The sequence below is a fragment of the Microcaecilia unicolor genome, chromosome 3, assembly GCF_901765095.1.
Source record: "Microcaecilia unicolor chromosome 3, aMicUni1.1, whole genome shotgun sequence".
NCBI classification, from domain to species: domain Eukaryota; kingdom Metazoa; phylum Chordata; class Amphibia; order Gymnophiona; family Siphonopidae; genus Microcaecilia; species Microcaecilia unicolor.
The window spans coordinates 116653150-116672457 of NC_044033.1; the positions used below are offsets into that span (position 1 = coordinate 116653150).

The 19308-nt window shown below is 40.0% G+C and overlaps 1 protein-coding gene across 5 annotated transcripts in view; it reads left to right on the top strand.

Annotated features, from left to right (window-relative positions):
- Window positions 1–19308, top strand: part of PLCB1 (phospholipase C beta 1) — a 1287346-nt gene that overhangs the window by 735737 nt on the left and 532301 nt on the right. For all 5 annotated transcript variants that reach the window (XR_003941444.1, XM_030196316.1, XM_030196317.1 and 2 more), the window contains one exon: window positions 7312–7391. Coding sequence is in view for 4 of the 5 variants with exons in the window: in XM_030196316.1 (XP_030052176.1) it covers window positions 7312–7391 (80 nt within the window). In the remaining variant the exon portion in view is untranslated. The remainder of the gene's footprint in view (window positions 1–7311; window positions 7392–19308) is intronic.

Here is a 19308-nt window from a genome sequence, read left to right on the forward strand (position 1 = left end):
CTGATGTGTTACATTCAATTTTTAAATATGGGATTGAATAGTAGGCAAATTCCCACTAAATCTACTGACAACAATAAAATATTTAGGTGTTTTTTTTTTTTGTTCAGCTGAGAATGTTAGTGTTCAGTGTGTGAGACACATGAAAGTGGAGGAGTGGCCTAGTGGTTAGGGTGGTGGACTCTGGTCCTGAGGATCTGAGTTCAATTCCCATTTCAGACACAGGCAGTTCCCTGTGACTCTGGGCAAGTCACTTAACCCTCCATTGCCCCAGGTACAAATAAGTACCTCTATACAATATGTAAGCCACATTGAGCCTGCCATGAGTGGGAAAGCGCGGGGTACAAATGTAATTTAAAAAATATGCAAATATAAAGTATTTTACTTGTGTTTTTTGGTTATCCAAAAACTGCTCTCTGTCAATGTGGCTAAAACTGTAAACAACATGGATGATTGTACAGTGCACCTGATATTAGCGAAATTAAAGAACGGGTGTTTCCAGTGGGTATGTGTAGATGAGTGCAGGACAATGATACTCGTAGACAGCATTTTCAAATCAACGAAAAAAGTAAAAAATGAGGAACAGATTGTTGTGAGTACTTGGTTTCTGTCGCAGATTTCAAAGCAAAAGCATGAACTGACTTCCCTTTTGAAAATGGTGAAAAGTTCATATGTAAAAATGCCTGCAGACTCGTAAAGGAAATCTGTATGCAGACCCTAAAAATGATTTTATTTTACAGATAGAAGCTACAGTTAGTATTTAACAGGAATATACCCCAGGACACTCAAATGTTTGAAAATGCTAAATTAAATATGTAAATAAGTATATAGATTTATATATTCCAGCTCTGCCCCATTGGGAAGACAATTTAGCAAGATAACTAAAGTAGTTACTCTGCTGAATTCCTCCGGGTGAAAACTGTTTCCAGTAGCCAAAAGCACATGTGTGCGTTCATATCATGCATGCTTTTAGCCAGATTAAGAAGAACCTTGCTGGGCAGTGCTTGCTTTGGGGGAATAAGCAGTATGCATACAATTAAATTTTCAGATATAAACATACTGTCTGGTCCCATTCAGATGTTCTAGCCCATGGGGCAATGGCCTATTTGTGCACAATTTTCTACACATGAAAGACAGCTGTGGGGCTTAACTAAAATGGACAACTACACCAGTTAAGATGCATCTTTTTCAGAAAACCAGCATGTAAAGACATCTTATCACTCCAGTTTCCCCAAAATGTATTAATCGTGCATTGCTGTGCATGCTTTTGCATCACAATAACTCATTAATAAATCTACATAAATCTTCACATATGAGGGTAATTCTATAAGGTGCATGTGTAAATCCACAGTCACCTAACACACACTAGTACATTCATTTAAAAATTTACAGTTTACTTTCAGTTTGATATACTGCTATTAGGTATGTCCAATATAGAAGTTTACAAAAAAATCTATAAAATAAATACAGAAAATTTTGAATGAACCCTCTCCATGCCTATCTTAATATTAAACCATCTGGTGATCACTTGATGCCAGATGATCACCCACTACAAAATAAGAAATACTCTCACTATTCATAAGCGCAAAGTCCATTATGACTCCCATAACTTGTGGGTTCCATTATCAACTGCTGAAATAGTTCTCCAGGAAGAGAATCCAGGATCTCCCTACTTCTAAAAGTCCCCGCAATAGGGATACCCCAATCAATATCTGGCATATTAAAATCACCTATTAGTAGTACTTCCCATTTCATAGTTATATTTTGAATTTCAAAAATTAAATCTGTCCATTTCTTCTGTCTATGAAGGAAGCCTGTATATTACACCAATGTAAATACATTTTCTATTCCCTATTTCCAGACTGACTCACAGTGCCTCTTCCTTACCCTGTAGGTCCTGCAATTGTGTGGCTTTAATACTATCTTTAACATATAATGCCGTTCCTCCTCCCTTTCTTCCTACCCTGTATTTCCTGAACAGATTATAGCTTAGTATAGCTATAATCCAGTCATGGTACTCTATGAACCATATCTCCATGACTACCATAAAATCCAAATCAGTCTCTTCCATCCAGCCTCTAGATACTCTTCCCGAGCCTGTGTGTCTAGCCCCGTCTTTGGCCGTTTTCAAGTCCAAACTTAAAACCCACCTCTTTACCACTGCTTTTGAATCCTAACCACTCTCACTTGCCCTGTCCTTTAACCTCACCTATTTATTCCTTTACTCTTAATTGTTCTGTCTGTTTACCTGTCTTATCTAGATTGTAAGCTCTTTGAGCAGGGACTATCTTTTTGTGTATAGTGTACAGCGCTGCGTATGCCTTGTAGCGCTATAGAAATGATAAATAGTAATAGTAGATTGAAAACCTTATTTCTTATACTACAGGCATTAGTATATACTGCTTTCCAAAGTTTGCCCCTTTTTCCCATTTCTGTAGAGGTACATAAGAGCATAGGAATAGCCATACTGGATCAGACCAATGGTCCTCCTAGCTCAGTATCCTGCTTCCAACAGTGGCCAATCCAGGTCACAAGTACCTGGCAGAAACCCATATAGTAGCAATATTTCATTCTACCAATCCCAGGGCAAGCAGTGGCTTCCCCAATGTCTATCTGAATAACAGACTATCCAGCTTATTTTCGAAAGAGAAAAACACCTATAGTGCGACCTAAATCGGGAGATAGACGTTTGTCTCGCAAAGGCGCCCAAATCGGTATAATCGAAAGCCAATTTTGGGCGTTTCCAACTGTAGTCCGTCGCGGGAACGAATAAAGTTGACGGGGGCGTGTCGGAGGCATGGTGGAGGCGGAACTGGGGTGTGGTTATCAGCCGAGGAGAGATGGGCGTCTTTAGATGATAATCAAAAAAAGGCGTTTTTACCGCGATTTTGGGTCACTTTTTTGGACCCTTTTTTTTCACGAACAAGTCCCAAAAAAGTGACCCAACTGCCCAGATGACCACTGGAGGGAATCGGGGATGACCTCCCCGGACTCCCCCAGTGGTCACTAACCCCCTCCCACTTTAAAAACTTTTTTGCCAGCCTGTATGCCAGCCTCAAATGCCGTACCTACCTCCATGACAGCAGAATGTGTTCGATCCTCTCACAGCCTTTCCCTGGGTCAGATGTGGCTCACGGGTGCAGTACAGGGTCACATCAGCATTGCATTGTGGTGGGTGTAGGGTATTGGGCTCCGTGATTTCATTAGCTTCTGTTACAGTCTCACGATGTTGGTAGTTGGTAGGTTCTTCTCCCATGGTGCTTTTCCCCCTGCCTACTGGGTCAGAGTGTGCCCTGTTGTGTTTCCTGTTGTAGTCCATGCGGTAGTGGCCATTTTTGTAAGCCAGTTTTAGTTCCCTTTCCTGTGTTAGCCACGTTACAGAACTTAGTTCTTACCTTGAATGTGGCTGAAAGAGGGCATTGTACAGCATTCTGCCAGCTCTGTACCAGGGAGACTCGTTGCTAGTGGGGCACAACCTCTGATCTGCAGTTAACTGTGAGTAAAGGCGGTTATTCCAATAAAGGACGTTTTCGGAGAGATTAGTCTTCAGGTGTCAACTGGTGTGCCAATGTTATATAGCAGCAACCAGTCCTAGAGGCCAGCGTGTATGCAGGTCCCTGGAGCACTTTTAGTGGGTACCGCAGTGCACTTCAGCCAGGTGGCCCCAGGCCCACCCCCCCCACCACCTGTAACACTTGTGCTGGTAAATGGGAGGCCTCTAAAACCCACTGTACCCACATGTAGGTGCCCCCTTCACCCCTAAGAGCTATGGTAGTGTTGTACATTTGTGGATAGTGGGTTTTGGGGGAGGGGGGTTGGGAGCTCAGCACCTGTGGTAAGGGAGCTATGCATGTGGGAGCTTTTTCTGCAGTCCACTGCACTGACCTAGGGTGCCCAGTTGGTGTCCTGGCATATCAGGGGGGCCAGTGTACTACCAATCCTGGCCCCTCCCACGATCAAATGGCTCGGATTAGGATGTTTTTGAGCTGGGCGTTTTTAGTTTCCATTATCGCTAAAAAAAAAACAAACGCCCAGCTCAAAAACGTCCATTTTTTTGAAAATTCGGTTCAGCCCGCCCCTTCACGGACCCGTTCTCGGAGATAAACGCCCATGGAGATAGGCGTTTCCATTCGATTATGCCCCTCTATGGACTCTACTTTCAGGAACTTGTCCAAACCTTTTTTAAACCCAGATATGCTAACTGCCATTACCACATCCTCTGTCAATAAATTCTAGAGATTAACTTTGAGTGAAAAAAATGTTTCCTCCTATTTGTTGTAAACGTATTTCCCTGTAATTTCATTGAGTGTCCCCTGAGCTTTATACTTTTTGAAAGAATGAAAAATTGATTCACTTTTACCCGTACTACACCACTCAGGATTTTGTAGACCTCAATCATATCCCCCCCCCCCCCCCCCCCCCCCCCCCCACCAGCTGGCTCTTTTCTAATCTGAAGAGCCCTAACCTCTTTAGTCTTTCCTCATATGAGAGGAGTTTCATCCCCTTTTTCATTTTGGTCACTCTTCTTTGAACCTTTTCTAATTCTGCTTTATCTTTTTTGAGATACGGCTACCAGAATTGAATGCAGTACTGAAGGTGAGGTCACACCATGGAGCGATACAGAGGCATTATAATATTCTTGGTCTTATTTACCATCCTTTTTCCTAATAATTCCTAGCATCCTGTTTGCTTTTTGGACCACCGCCACACATAATGGTATTTAATGCTTCACTTAACTGAGGGTTTATACTTACCTGGGGGCTTTGATCACCCAGCACCCAGCTGCTGAAGATACGTTTTCCCTTCTTTGATAGATGGACACCATTTGTGCTCAGCAGCCATTAGAAAAGCATCCATTTTTACTGTTAATGCAAGTTTTTAGTAGTTAGGTCTCTTTACATAAAATGAGACCTGTGCTAAAATACCAAAACTTATGGTAAAGCAACCCATCTTAATGGTAGCCCACATTGATAACTCCCCCCTTATATTGAAATGCCACATGAAATAGCATATTTAAATTGAGTTCCATAAACCACATCAACATAAGTGATTAATGTTAACTTGCAAAAAATATATTTAATCAAGTTCTAGCATTAGCTCATCTTCAGCACCACCCCACCTCTGAATTAACCCAGAAGGCCCCATAGGCTGAAAATACCTCCCCTCATTATTTGAATCTCTTTAGACTAGAGAGTTTAATGGTAACAGAAATTTCACCCATCCCTGTCCATCCCCAGTGGAATCTAGCTCATGCCTGCTAAGATCCATTCCGTCCATGCCAATCCCCACAATTAATCTTCTCCATACCCAGCCATACCTGAAGGAGTCAATGCTATTATTTACTTGCTCGAACCCTCTGTTTCTTCCCAACCCTAACAGCTTTCCTTGGTGTTTTGGATGGTATTCACTATTCAAGCAATGAGTGTTCCAAGCCTCAGTCTGGTGTTCCAGCTGCCTCTCTGGGTATTCCAAGCCTCATTCTGGCACTCCAAATGCCTCTTTCTGTACATTCCAATCCTCATTCTAGTGCTCCAATTGCCTCTCTTAGTGCATTCCACGCCTCATTCTGGACTCACCAGAGATTTTGACTACATTTCTGTGGGAATCCTGTGGCAACTTCTTCCACACCCACTAGAATCCTGCAACTCCCCACTGTAAACCTCCGTTAACATTTCAAGACAAAGTAAAGTGGCTTGAGCACCCCACTGCACCTAATATCCTGACTGAGGAGATCTAAGATCTGAATGTACCCTTGAACATAAAACACATGTATATACATAGGTATTCTTATGTGCATACTGCTGAAAATGTTCTCATGGTATAACTTAAAACAAATTAGAAGGTGATCCAAGCCAAATTAAATTATTTTGAAAATCTTTCCAGTTCTTACTTCAGATACCTGATTTTTTTTTTTGATATGCACTTCTAGACAATTGCAAGGCCAGATAGACAGAGCCATGAGGTAAGACAGCATTCAAAATAAAAGGGATTTCTGCCTTATTATTTTGACCACATTTGCAGACCTTGGAGGAATTCTGGCCATGCTAGATTTACTTGAAACCATATTAGATTTCTATGGACAACAGATTTTTTTTCTGGCAATGGGGCTGTCTCAGTAAAAGAAATTCTCTAAAAAAATTGCAAATCTAGGGTTTTCTGTTCAAGAACTTTAACCTAACATGATGGGCTAAGAGTTTATCTAATCAGTCTGCACAATTAACATTTGGAGGACTAGATTGATCTATTTATATACAATGAATTTCCTAGCCCACGGACCTAGCTCATTTCAGTTTTGTTCTAAATCCTTAGACGCCCTGCTCTTGAAAAGACTTTCTGCATTTCTTTACTTCTGGAAAAGCTCTTCTAAAAACATGGGATCTTCTATTTCATAACTGATTTATTGTTGTTATAAAATAATTGCAATGAAAGGCTAACCCTTGGATTCTATACATGATGCCCAAATTTGTGCACACACCCAGGATATGTATGCAAATTAATTAAAATGTCCTTAACGATCAATAATTTAAATTATTGAAATTAATTGGCATCCATTAGCATTTGCATGCATATCTGGCTGCATGCTGTTCTATGAGGCATAGCACCTAATTCTACTAGTGTGTAACTCAAAAGAGGGCATGGTCACGGGCATACTGAAAAGTTACATGTGTAGTTATAGAATAAGACCTCAGTACACCTAATTTGGGTGCTAGTATTTATACCGGGTTTCAGCAGGTGTAATTCTGTCATCTAAAGTTGAGCATGGAAATCAGTGCTAAGCACAATTCTTATAAAGGGTGCATGCCCTTTATAAACTCACACTTGGCACTAATTTTTTCTGGCACCAAATTTTGAGCACCATTTATAGAATGTATTGAATTTATAGAATGTATTTGCAATAACAAACACAGAAGGAATGCGTATACATGACCTTAAAATATGAACCCTCTTCAAAAAACCTCTTAAAACAGTTGTAGCAAATAGACAATGGTAAACAAACAAACAAGCAAAAAAAGGAGTGCAAAGCTGTCACGTGATTTTTCTCTGTAAGAATCTTCTGGAATCATTTGTTTAATGCAGGGGTTCTCAACTCAATCCTCAGGACACATCTAGCCAATCAGGTTATCAGGATACCCCTCAATCAATATGCATGAGATAGATGTACATGCAAATTCATTGTGGATACCCTGATAACCGACTGGCTGGGAGTGTTAGAGGACTGGATTGAGAACCTCTGGTCTAAACGAAAGGACCAAAAGAAACAGCTTTCATGGTGCTGTGCTTGAGCTGAAGCATGTTTCATTATTTTTTACTTAGGAATGGGCAGATGAGATTTTCAGTCTGGCAACAAACCTTTTGGCACAGAACATGTCCAGGGATGCATTTCTGGAAAAAGCGTAAGTAGCTCCAGTATTTGTTGCTAAAGGGTGTTACGGATCTTTCTGAGCCAGTTTCCTTTATCTTTTGTTCGTCGTCTTCCCATCTATTGTTTATACTCTAACGGGCTGTTGCTTTTATAAACATGGCTTTTCCTCTCATACTTGTGAATGGTAGTCCAACGTATGAGAGGGACTCTAGGTTAATGTTGCTCTTTTTGTGGCTTGAGGTTGGCGACAGTAGAAGCATGAGCACTTTGTATCCTTGAATCCTTCCCTCTGCAGGCAAAGGGTGGAGTTTCTGTTCCTGAGGCTGCTGTTTCAGCAACAGTGACCAAGGGTCAATTCATTTACTAGCAGTAAATGCCCTCTTCCGAGAAAATATTCTTCATAAACATGCCATTTTTGCTTATTTTCTTGGGGAGAAGTGTTTTTTTTCTCATTATTCATTCATAAAGTAGTAGTTGAGATCAACCTTTCAACCAGTTACGTTTATGAAATATCACGGCTAAAGGAGAGACACTGTTCACCCCACTTTGATTGTTTTGAAGCAGGCCAACTACACTGGTTTTCTAACCATGATCTGCGTGAATGCAGGGGCCCCAGATTCATACAGTTCAGACAATGAGATAGGTACCACAGAATTTGCTCTTTGCAACAGACTTGCGGAAAGCTATATGCAGGCTACCATCACCAACCACTGAATCTCACTCACATGTGCTGCACCATTACCATTACCACCATCACAGCAGTGGTGCTTCCTGCTCCCAACAGCATTGCTGATGCCAAGGTGCCTGGAGCAGAAATGGCTAGGCAGGCCTGAAGAGGCGGCAGGATAGTAGAGAATGGGAGGGTCTTCTACTAAGGCGCTCACGTTTTTGGCACGCGCTAAAATTGTGAGTGTGCTAAACATTAGAGATGCCAGTGCATTCCTATGGGCATTTCTTACGTTTAGCGTGTCCACAATTTTAGTGCGCGCTAAAAACATGAGCGCGCCTTAGTAAAAGATGCCCTAAGTCAGTGAGTGAGAGAGAGAAAAAAAAAAAGGGAGGGGAGAGGAAGGGAGAGAGAGAGAGAAAGAAGGGGAGAGGAAAGAGGAAGAGAGGGGAGAGAGTAAGGGGGAGAGAGAGAAGGGGAGGGGAAATAAATGGGAGGGGAGAGGGGGAAAAAGAAGAAGAAGAAACAGAACGAAGGAAGAGAAACTAAATTTGAAATCTAAAACAGAGAAACATGGAGGTGGGGGAACATGCTGTACTTTGGTTTAATCTCTAGAGCAGTGGTTATCAACCAATATGTCAGGACACACTGATATATCACCACAAATTTGACATACAGCATTCTTGTGCTTTTCTTAACAACCCTGTGTGCTGTTTGGAGAGAGTTGAGAACCAGGAAGTTAAATACTTGAAATCTCCATAATTGGTCCCTACGTCTGTCATTAGCCTCAAATGAAAATTATTTATTTATTGCATTTGTATCCCACATTATCCCACCTATTTGCAGGCTCAAAGTGGCTTGCATAGTTTTGTTATGACATTGTCATTTGAGGCTAATGACAGACGTGGGACCAATTATGGAGATTTCAAGTATTTAACTTCCTGAATTTTGCAGCTCACCCCTCTTTTCCACCCTGGTAGTCACCACCATGTGTGTTTCCCTTACATCATCATTAGCAACAATTAAATGATATTTAGGTGGGTTTTTTTTCCTTTGTTCAATCGAAAACTATAGTGTTTAGTGTTGTCTGTCAGGTATGTCACAGCAATTTCCCATCACATTTACATTCCACCTGCATATCCCATTGCAGCTCCTTGTGACCCTAGATAAGTCACTAAAAATCCTCCATTGCCTTAGATTGTGAGCTCACTAGGGACAGAGAAAATACCTGTATATAATATGTGAACCACTTTGGTTGTACCACAGAAAGGCAGTTTATTAAATAAACATACAAACAAAACAGAACCTTATTGAGAGTAACAAAGGACAGAAGTAAGAGGAGCTGTTTATTAAATACAGGGGCATAAAAAGAAGCCTGCAACTTGTCTATAAATATGTGGAGAAATCCACGGTTGTAAAACAATTAGGGGCCCTTTTACTAAGCCGCGTAGGCGCCTACACACACCTAACGCTCGCCAATTTGGAACTACTGTCCGGCTACCAAATGGCCTGGGCAGTAATTTCAAGTTTTACGTGCGTCCACTACGTGCACCAGAAAATTTCCAGCATGCAGCACTAACCAGGCAGTAATTGGCAATGTACGTGCGCTGATGATTACCACCCAGTTAACGTGTGACACTTTACTGCTAAGTCAATGGGTGGCGGTAAGGTCTCAGGCGCAAAATGAACGTATGCCAATTTTTGTTTTGCCACACATCCATTTTCGGCCCCCCAAAAAAGGCCTTTTTAGCAGGTGCGCTGAGAAATGGATCTGCGTGTGTCCAATACACACGTCTACACCAGCACAGGCCATTTTTCAGTGCACCTTATTAAAAGGACCTCTTAGCATATAAACAGAAAGTAGGATTTGAACACTGGCCAACATATTCATCCTGTTTAAGACAAAATCATGCTGTGTACGATTCCTTGCCAAACCACTGGCAATCTAAAATAAAGTTGCAAAAGACTCAAGGGGTTTCTCGGGGTTTTGTTCTTAAGAAAACCTTATCTTGACTTATGTAATAATGGAAACAATATTTTTGATTTGTTGTTCTTTGGTGAAAGCTGTACCTATTATTTCAGTAAGGCCACCAAGACAATCAGAGGGAAAATGTTTACTTTTATGCCATAACTGTTTGGGATTTTGCTAACTGGTGGATCAACTTTGCATTTTTGAAAATTTACATCATTTTTTTTTACATTTGATCTTGAATTTCTTAAACTTAATTTCAAATTTTCCCAAAGTTCACTGGTAAACATCTGACATATTTCTCCAAAAGGAGGTGCAAATGTTTATAAAAGAAGTCTGCAAATATGATAAATTAGTGCAAATGCTTGAAATTCATCAAATTAGTTTGGGAAACATCTGTGGATTAAAATTTATCATATCTGCTACAATATGAAGATCACTGCACTCTAACATCTGCAGATTAGCTTGAACTGAACTTGAACCAGGTGATTATGATTTGAAAGAAAATGAAATTTTTTCTCCAGATCTGTGGTGAAAACTTCTGTCTGTATTACTTCAAAATTCACAGAAATCTGCCAAGCCATAGAAACCTAGAATCAATCCAAAGTGAATTTCCTTTGATTGGGTCAGTAACATTCTTTGTTATTTATTTAATTAAGATATATGAACTGCCTTTATGAAGAAATTCACCCAAGGTGATACAGAATATGTATAACTTGGCACAGAAATTTCATTGTAGTAATAACGAAGCAATAATTAAGGGGCCCTTTTACTAAAGCTTAGCGTGTACTAACAGATTTAGTGTGCACTAAATTCTAAGAAGCCCATAGGTATATACACCCAGATTCTGTACATCATGTCAAGATTTCCACACAGAGATTGAAGTGTATTCCATAAAAATACACATAACTTAATTAGTTAACAACCAATCAACATTGATAACTGAATATTAACAAGCAATTACCAGCACTAATTGGCATTAATTAGAATTTACATGCACTACCTGCTAAACATATTCTGCAAAACGGTGTGCAAAATTCTAATGTGTGCTGCCGATAAGGGGGCATGGCTATGAGTGTGGGATGGGCGGGTCATGGGCATTCCAGAAAACTATGCACAGGGTTATAGAATACACCTGCTCTGTGCCTAACTTAGGCACTGGTATTTATACCAAATTTTACTTGGCATAAATGGCCACACCTAGAATTAAGTGCTGTCATGGCTGCTTGGCGTATTCTGTATACCATGTGAATATTTAGGGTTATTCTATAGAGTATGCCTAAATTAAGGCATAATGTATAGAATGTGCTTAGGTGAATTTCATTTCAGCTCTTACTTTTTAGGCATGATATATAGAATCTATAATGGATTTATTAGCACTGTGTGCACACTAATGTCTGTTAGCACATGCTAAGCTTTAGTAAAAGGGCCCCTAATGATCTAGGAGTCCTTTTACTAAGGTGCGTTAACGGATTTAGCACACGCTAAATCCACACAGCCCATTGTATACTTATGGGCTGCATGGCACTTAACGTACACTAATTCATTAGTGCAGCCCAAATCTCACAGTGCACCTTAGTAAAAGGACCTCCTAATGTCAGCTCAATGCACAGTGAAGTAAATGTGGAAATGGTATTAGCAATTATATGATACTCTACAGTCACCTTCATTTAGTAGATACTATACATTTTAATCCATAGATGTTTCCCAAACTAATTTAATGAAGCGTTTACATAAATCTGTCATATTTGCAGGCTTCTTTCATAAACATTTGGTTCTCATCATTGGTTCTAGCAATCCTAAATGCCTTCATTGTGAATTATAATCCTTTCTAGAGATTCATGAATAATTTAAGATGGAAATTAAACCAAACCAACTTGAGCCTTCTGTAGTGGTCATGAGAGTTTTCTTTTTGGAGAAATATGTGGGAACATTTGAAATAATTTTGAGAAATCCAAGAAGAATTGGAAAAAAAAACAAAAAAATAACCCAAATGTAAGCATTCAAACAAACAAAGTAGATCCACTAATTTATCAAAATCAATTTTCTATTTGTAAAAATTCAAAATAAATTAGAAAAATGTCAGTTTCCAAACATTTATATAAGTACATAAGTAATACCATACTGGGAGAGACTGAAGGTCCATTAAGCCCAGCATCCTGTTTCTAACGGTGGCCAATCCAGGTCACAAGTATCTGGCAATATCCCAAAAAAAGTACAATATATTTTACGCTGCTTATCCTAGAAATAAGCAGCGAATTTTCCCCAAGATGGACTTTTCCTTTGGGAAGCCATCCAAAGCTTTTTAAAACCCTGCGAAGTTAACTGCTTTTACTACCTTGTCCGGCAACAAATTCCAGAGTTTAATTACACGTTGAGTGAAGAAATATTTTCTCCAATTCGTTTTAAATTTACTTCTTTGTAGCTTCATCGCGTTCCCCCTAGTCCTAGTATTTTTGGAAAGAGTAAACAAGTGATTCACATCTACCCGTTCCACTCCACTCCACTCATTATTTTGTAGACCTCCATCATATCTCCCCTCATCTATCTTTTCTCCAAGTTGAAGAGCCCTAGCCACTTCAGCCTTTCCTCCTAGGAAAATCTTCCCGTCTTTATCCCCCATCCCCTTTGCTGACCAGATATGACAAACCTTAAAATTTGTTACGGGTTCATCAAATTGCTTGGAAAATCGTGTTTAAAGAGGCCTGTATCTTTATGTTCATTTCTGTCCAATGCTACAGGGTTTCTAGGATGGGATGTTTGGCCAATAAATAAGGAAATTTCAAATCTCTAAAGATTGGGGCTCTTGAATCAAATAAAGTTGTGTTAGAATAACTGGTGATGTAAGCCTTCTTACAGTTATCTCATCCTATTTAAAACTGAACTTTAAGAGGTTGAAATTACAAAAAATATGTGTAAAATGTGAAAAAAAAATACAGTTATGCAAGGACTGAGTATTTTATCTGTTAGATGCTCCTAGAAATGACTTAATAACAATGATCAATGTCCTTGTTCTGAATCATTTTTCTTCTCTGTTGGAGTAATAGATCTTGATATTCTCTTTGCTGTTGGAAAAGAGCACACGGTGAAGTAATTTTTTCACTGAAATGAGCAATTGTGCTCATTATCACTTATTATAACAGAATTTACTAGCAGCATAAGGATATAAAGTGATGCTTTTGTCTTATATAAGGAAAAGAATGCTGCAGGACTAACATAGCAGACAAAAATGACCTACAGGCCATCCTCTCAACTAAACAAACAATGACTGGTATTATAAACTTTCACCAGTCAGTATTGAATGGTAAATATTGACTACAGCTTTGTTAATATATAGTCCAAAATGGGGGTAGGATACAATGGGGTCCATATTAGAAAACACGTATGCGGTCAGCATTGGGTACTGGCCATGTAAGTGCTTTTGTTTTAAATTCAGCTACTGGTGAACAAATACAATTTAGCTGTATAAGGTGATGCATAGTCAATACAAATCAATCACACATCCAGTTTCTCCTACATAAGCACGTAATTATGGAATGCATTACCAAAAGCCTTGAAAACGACGTACAACTACCTAAACGTCCGGAAATCACTAAAGACTAACCTGTTCCAAAAGGCATACCCTACCGACCCAACTAAATGCCTGAACTCTGCTACACAACAAAACTCAAGTACGTAATGGACATTACTCAACTCTTCCGTTGTACGACTCCCTAATGTGACAGTGCTACATGAACTCTATCCTATCACAACATTACCTTGTATTTGTTCACCGGAGACTTCAAAGCCTCTCCGGTACTATGTAAGCCACATTGAGCCTGCAAATAGGTGGTAAAATGTGGGTTACAAGTGTAACAAATAAATAAACTTGAGTGTATGAAGTAAAACAATGGATCAAAGAGGTTAAAAGACACACTTTTATTAAGCTAGCCCAACATAGCCACGTTTCACCTATTGCAGGCTGCTTCAGAGGCAGTGACTAAAAGGGAATATCCAATCATGCCATTGTCTAACTTGAGTGTATTCCAGAAATGGGGTCAAAAATCATGCAGATATCAGCCATAGTCACCTGTTATCCATATAATTTATCTATTTAAGACTGAGGAGGGGGGAGTTATCAATGTGGATTACCATTAAGATGAGTTATTTTACCACAAGTCATTCTATTTTAGCACAGGGTCCCAAATAGCATGACTTGTGGTAAAATAACCCGTCTTAACAGTAGCCCACATTGATAACTTTCCCCCCTAAATGCAGAAATAGGCATGTCAATGTTCAGTTATGGTGGCAAGCACCTTTTTCTTTTTTAATGCAGCAAATTTGCATGGTATGGTGCTGAAATTGTTTCCTCCCATGTACAATAAAGTGTCTTCAGGATGGATTGATGTGTTCAAAAGAAAGAAAAGGTTGCCTATGCATTCCACTCATGTCCACCCCTTGTATTTGAACTTGTTGAGGAACAAGGCTCAACTGCATTGCAGATGTCATGAATATTTAGGTACAGTAGGCATATGTCAGAGGCACTATCACTGTTGGCCATTCTTCTCCCTATGAAATGCCTACATATTACATAGTGGGTGGAGGCAAGTTTACCAGTTATCGAAGTTGGAAGCAAATCACCTCTCTTGGTTTCCTCCAAAGTTTACTGACTTCTTTTTTATTAGTGCCCTACATCCCATCTAATCAGAAAACTGCTCATCATATGAAAGACAGGTATAACTTTCATATTCCTTGTATGTAATCACTACTGTATCTCAACATGCTAGCATTGGACCTAATTTTGCTGGGTCCCTCCTGCAGTTAAGGTTAATACTTATTGAGAAGGAGAGCACCTAGTTACAGATTGCCATAGACAGAAAATTGCCTTCCTTTGCTTTCTTTTTCTTGTCCTTCCAGTACCTGCCCACTAATAACTTAAATATATCAAAATATTCTTTCCTAATCATCTTTTTTCTCATTGAGGGGGTCTTTTACAAAGGTGCAATAGCGTATTTAGTGTGTGCTAATAATTATCATGCACTAAACGCTAGAGAAGCCCATAGGAATATATGGGCTTCTTTAGCATTTAATGCAAACTTTTTTTTAGCATGAGCTAAAAATGCTAGTGCACCTTTGGAAAAGGCCCACTGAATGTAGTAAACTTTCCCAGAGTATGGTCACCTTAATATAAGGAGCTATTGTTTGACTGGGGGACAAATTGTGTTTGTCATTCAGCTTTAACCAAGAATGACAGGATGATCAGCTTAAGGAAGAAGAGGATCTTAATTGTTGTTACTTCCTCTTCCGTTTCCATTTTTTGTGAAGTTTCATAGCTGCTGGTCCAACAATATCTTGTCCTGCAAGAATTTGATATTCCAGAAGCTTGCCTTATGGCATTGAGTGGGTAGATTTGCAGAGTTGCCTCACCCTGAGATGGTGCCAGTGTAGAGTCTCCACATAATTGTATTGCTTCTGCCATGGAGGGGCATTTTTGAAAGGACGTCCAAGTCAGAATTTGATGTCCTGCTCATAACATTAAAAAAAAAAGGTTCATCTAACAGCCATTTTCAAACAGGAAATACATTGGGGTTTCCTTTTCAAAAATACATGAGAACATCCAAAATGAAAAAAAAAAATGTTACATGAACACCAAAAATCCTAGGACAAGATGTCTGTCTAACAGCATTTTTACAGAAATGGTCACATGGACATCCTTGCAGAGCAGCCTAGTGATCAATGCAGTGGACTGTAAACCAGGCACATAGGTTTATTTTCCTCTACAACTGTTTTGTTTTAAATGCTGAGCCCTCCAGAAACAGGGATATACCTACGGTACCTGACTGTACAGCACCTCAATAGCCTTCAAGTTTGCAAATGTCATAAATATTTAGGTACAGTAGGCATATGTCAGTTTCTGCACGGCTCACAATGTAAAGAGGGAATAAAAAGAGATCTGAAATGGGAATTGATTCTGGGTCCACTGGTTTACAGTGCACTGCACTGATCACTAGGCTACTGGACCTGCTTTCTGCTTTGTTCAGAATGCCCATAATATCTGATGCTGTTATAGAGTCTGGTATTCCTGTCCAGTTACACTTTCAGGGGATGAGGAAGGGGACAGCTACCACTGGGGGATTCATGAGGGGGTCATGCCTCAATCTTTCCAGTGATCAGCTGCTCCATCGGAGTACTTTTTATACCCTAGGCATCAGTGAAACAGATCTAAATAAAAATGTCCTTCTTTTTAGGCTTGGACATTTCTTCCTGTTCAGTTATCACTGGTGGACATCCTAATTTTGAACCCTCCCTAGTCCCGCCCAAAACACACAGCATATGCCCCCTTGATATTTGAATGAACTGCAGTGTAGGATGTCCAAATTCTGCTGTTCCAAAATCGTGATTTGGATGTTTTTGACAGATGGACTTTTTTGTCATTTTGAAACATCAGTGTGCTTTGAAAATGAGCCCCATAGTGGTATTGTTAGCTTGGTTAGGTGTTTCGTTGGGTAATTTAGTAGGGTAGTTGATGTCCTGCTGGATGTGACATATAGAATTATCAAGATTTGACCCTTTATACCAAAGCTGCAAAGATATCTGTGGAGGTAAAAAAAAATAACTTGAGTTAGGTGGTGAGAATCAGAATCATTCAAACCCTGTAGTTCTAGTGCTGCTGTCCTGTGGTTTTGTGACCCATAGTAGGCAGCTGTCTGTTCTCATTGTGATGATCAATAGCTAACCTATTTCTGGTTCATTGGCAACTCTTCATACACAAACTGTGGCACAGATGTACAGAAATCACAACGCGGGCACTTGGCACATGCTCAGTCATACTTGTGTCAACTATTAAATACACTGGAGTCTACTTCGGATATAATTTGGAGTTTATTTGGCCTCAGCCATGTACAATTAAGTTTAGATTTCTAATCTCGACACATAGATATTCCAATACTCGACATAATAGCTATTAACATTCCATATGTATGTATGGGTACACAGCTTCTTTTGTCCCACAGGTCGTGCCTTTGAAGCAGCCTGTTCTCTCGCTGTGCTGCCTCTTGCAGCACCCGTTGTCTCTCCGGTGTATCCCATTAAAGGATACACCTACGATTATCTCTCTGGTGTATCCCGTTGAAGGATGCACCCCGCTCTTTCCTGATCAGATGATCTGGGCCTCCTGGCCGTCAAAGCCAGGAGACAAGCTGTGACTCAGCTACCATGCAGGCATATGACTCTTGTTTACATTTCAACTTTACAATCAGCTGTTTCACCTAACGCTTTCCCACATTTCTTATCGGTTTCTCTGTTCGCCTGCTGTGTACCTGTCGCTGTTACTGTATAACTGCTGTAACCTGACTCCTAGTTGCGACAGCTGCTCGGTACCTGGGGGGGGGGGTTGGGTCAGCGCTGCTTCCCGTGCTGGCTAGCTGAAAGGACCGTCTGATCCCTCACCTGTACCTTTTATTGTCCGTTTCGCCCCTCCTCCCCATCCTCGTTCTTTCCTCTTTAACTCCTTCCTTTCCTTCGCCCTGCAACTATTCTCTATCCCCTGCTCTTTCTAGCCCCCTTGTCCCCTCCCTCCCTTCCCCTTTGTTCTAGCTGGCCTTCTGTCCGTTTGTGGGCAGCATTCCCCTAGTGGGGTCTGCTTTTTTCTCTCCACCCTAAATTGTGCACAAATTTACTTGAGTTCTTGTGATACCCTCACAAAGAATATACTAAATCCTTTTCCCGCTATTTGGGGAGAAAGGTTTTTTATTGCAATTTTATTAATGTTTTAATTTTGGGGGGAGGAAAGACCCCAGAAGCCTAACGTGCTCAGTGCCTCAGCACAGACAATTTCAAGCACTCCATAGGCGGACTGCTCAATCATTGGTCTAAAACCTCCACTTTTTTTGTATATTTGCAAGTAAAACGCCAAAAGTTTAGAGCATAAAAAATCTCCAAGCACTTATCTTTATGCAGCATGCCCAACGGGGACCCATTTTGCCCACCTGCTTTTTCAAGAGACCAAACTGCTTATAGCTCGTGCTCATTCTCAATCTGGAAAACAAAAACATCACGAGACCACAAAAATTCTTCAAGTACAAAAATGCGCAGCTGCTCAAACGAGAAAATTTACCTGCATTTTTCTGACAGCTTTTCTTCGGCGAGAAAATTTCCAATATGATGCCTGCTAGATATTGAGACGCCAATTAGGCTAAAGCCAATCGGAACCCAGATGCTCCGTTTGTGACATTCAACCAACTTTAGTCATAATATACTTGAATACAAACCTAATGCGCAGTGTTTTATGAAAAACCTTGCAATTCATTAAAATATTGAGACTGTCGAACTTTAGAATCTTTATTGACACTAGATCTCAGTTCTCAATTTATGATGTTCAGAGAGCTTTATGCACAAACATTACGTGTTCCAGACATTTTACAATAATATTTACAGGAAAGCCTTCCACTCTACCAAAGTGTTAAGACCATTAAGTTCTACAGACCTTAGGCGATGGATCCAACCCTGCTTCCTTTGTGTTAGTAAACGGTCCACATCGCCACTTCTTTTTGACCATCTTACTTGCTCTAACACCCAACACCTGAAGTCTACAAAAAGATGTTTTATTTTCACACAGTGCGCTATCAATGGAGCTCCTGATTTTTGTCTTATTCAAGGCACCTCGTAATCTTTCAGTAAAATACAGTACTCAAGTTTGGCAAAATCAACTGTCACATGATATTGCTGCAAAATAATTGCATGCTTTGACCTTAGTGTCCACATGAGTACATAGTCAGAAAATCTCATCAGGGTTGGGTGACCTTTGTTGTTGAAGTTTAAAATTAAATGTTATAGCACTAGAGTATCCATTGGGAGCTATCTTCTTTTACAGTTAGGAACATTTAATGTGATGCTTTATGTAATATGTGAATGGCCCAACACATGAAAAAGTCACACATTTAATGTGGTGCTGTTACACAATGCAGCTAATATCATTGTAGATTTGGATTCAGATAGAGTGGTGTGATCTGATAACATTTTTTTTAAATTAGCAAATGAGGTTGTAGTTCCCCTTGAATAAATTCCCCCAATCTAAAATAAAACGTTCAAGTGAAATCCACAAGATATCTTGCCTCCAGAGTATTTAGTAGGGCAGTTGGTTGCTGATGGATAGAATTTAGTGACTCAGGAAATGGGTAAGATTTTGCTGGTTATGAAGTTCATTACTCAGAATGAGTTAAAATCTCTTTGGCTCACTAATGAGTTTTAGGGGTATGTAGCTATTTTTGTGTCTTGTTTCCTCTACCATTTCCAGGAATCTTCGTTTTCTTGTGGGGGGGGGAGGGGTGTTCA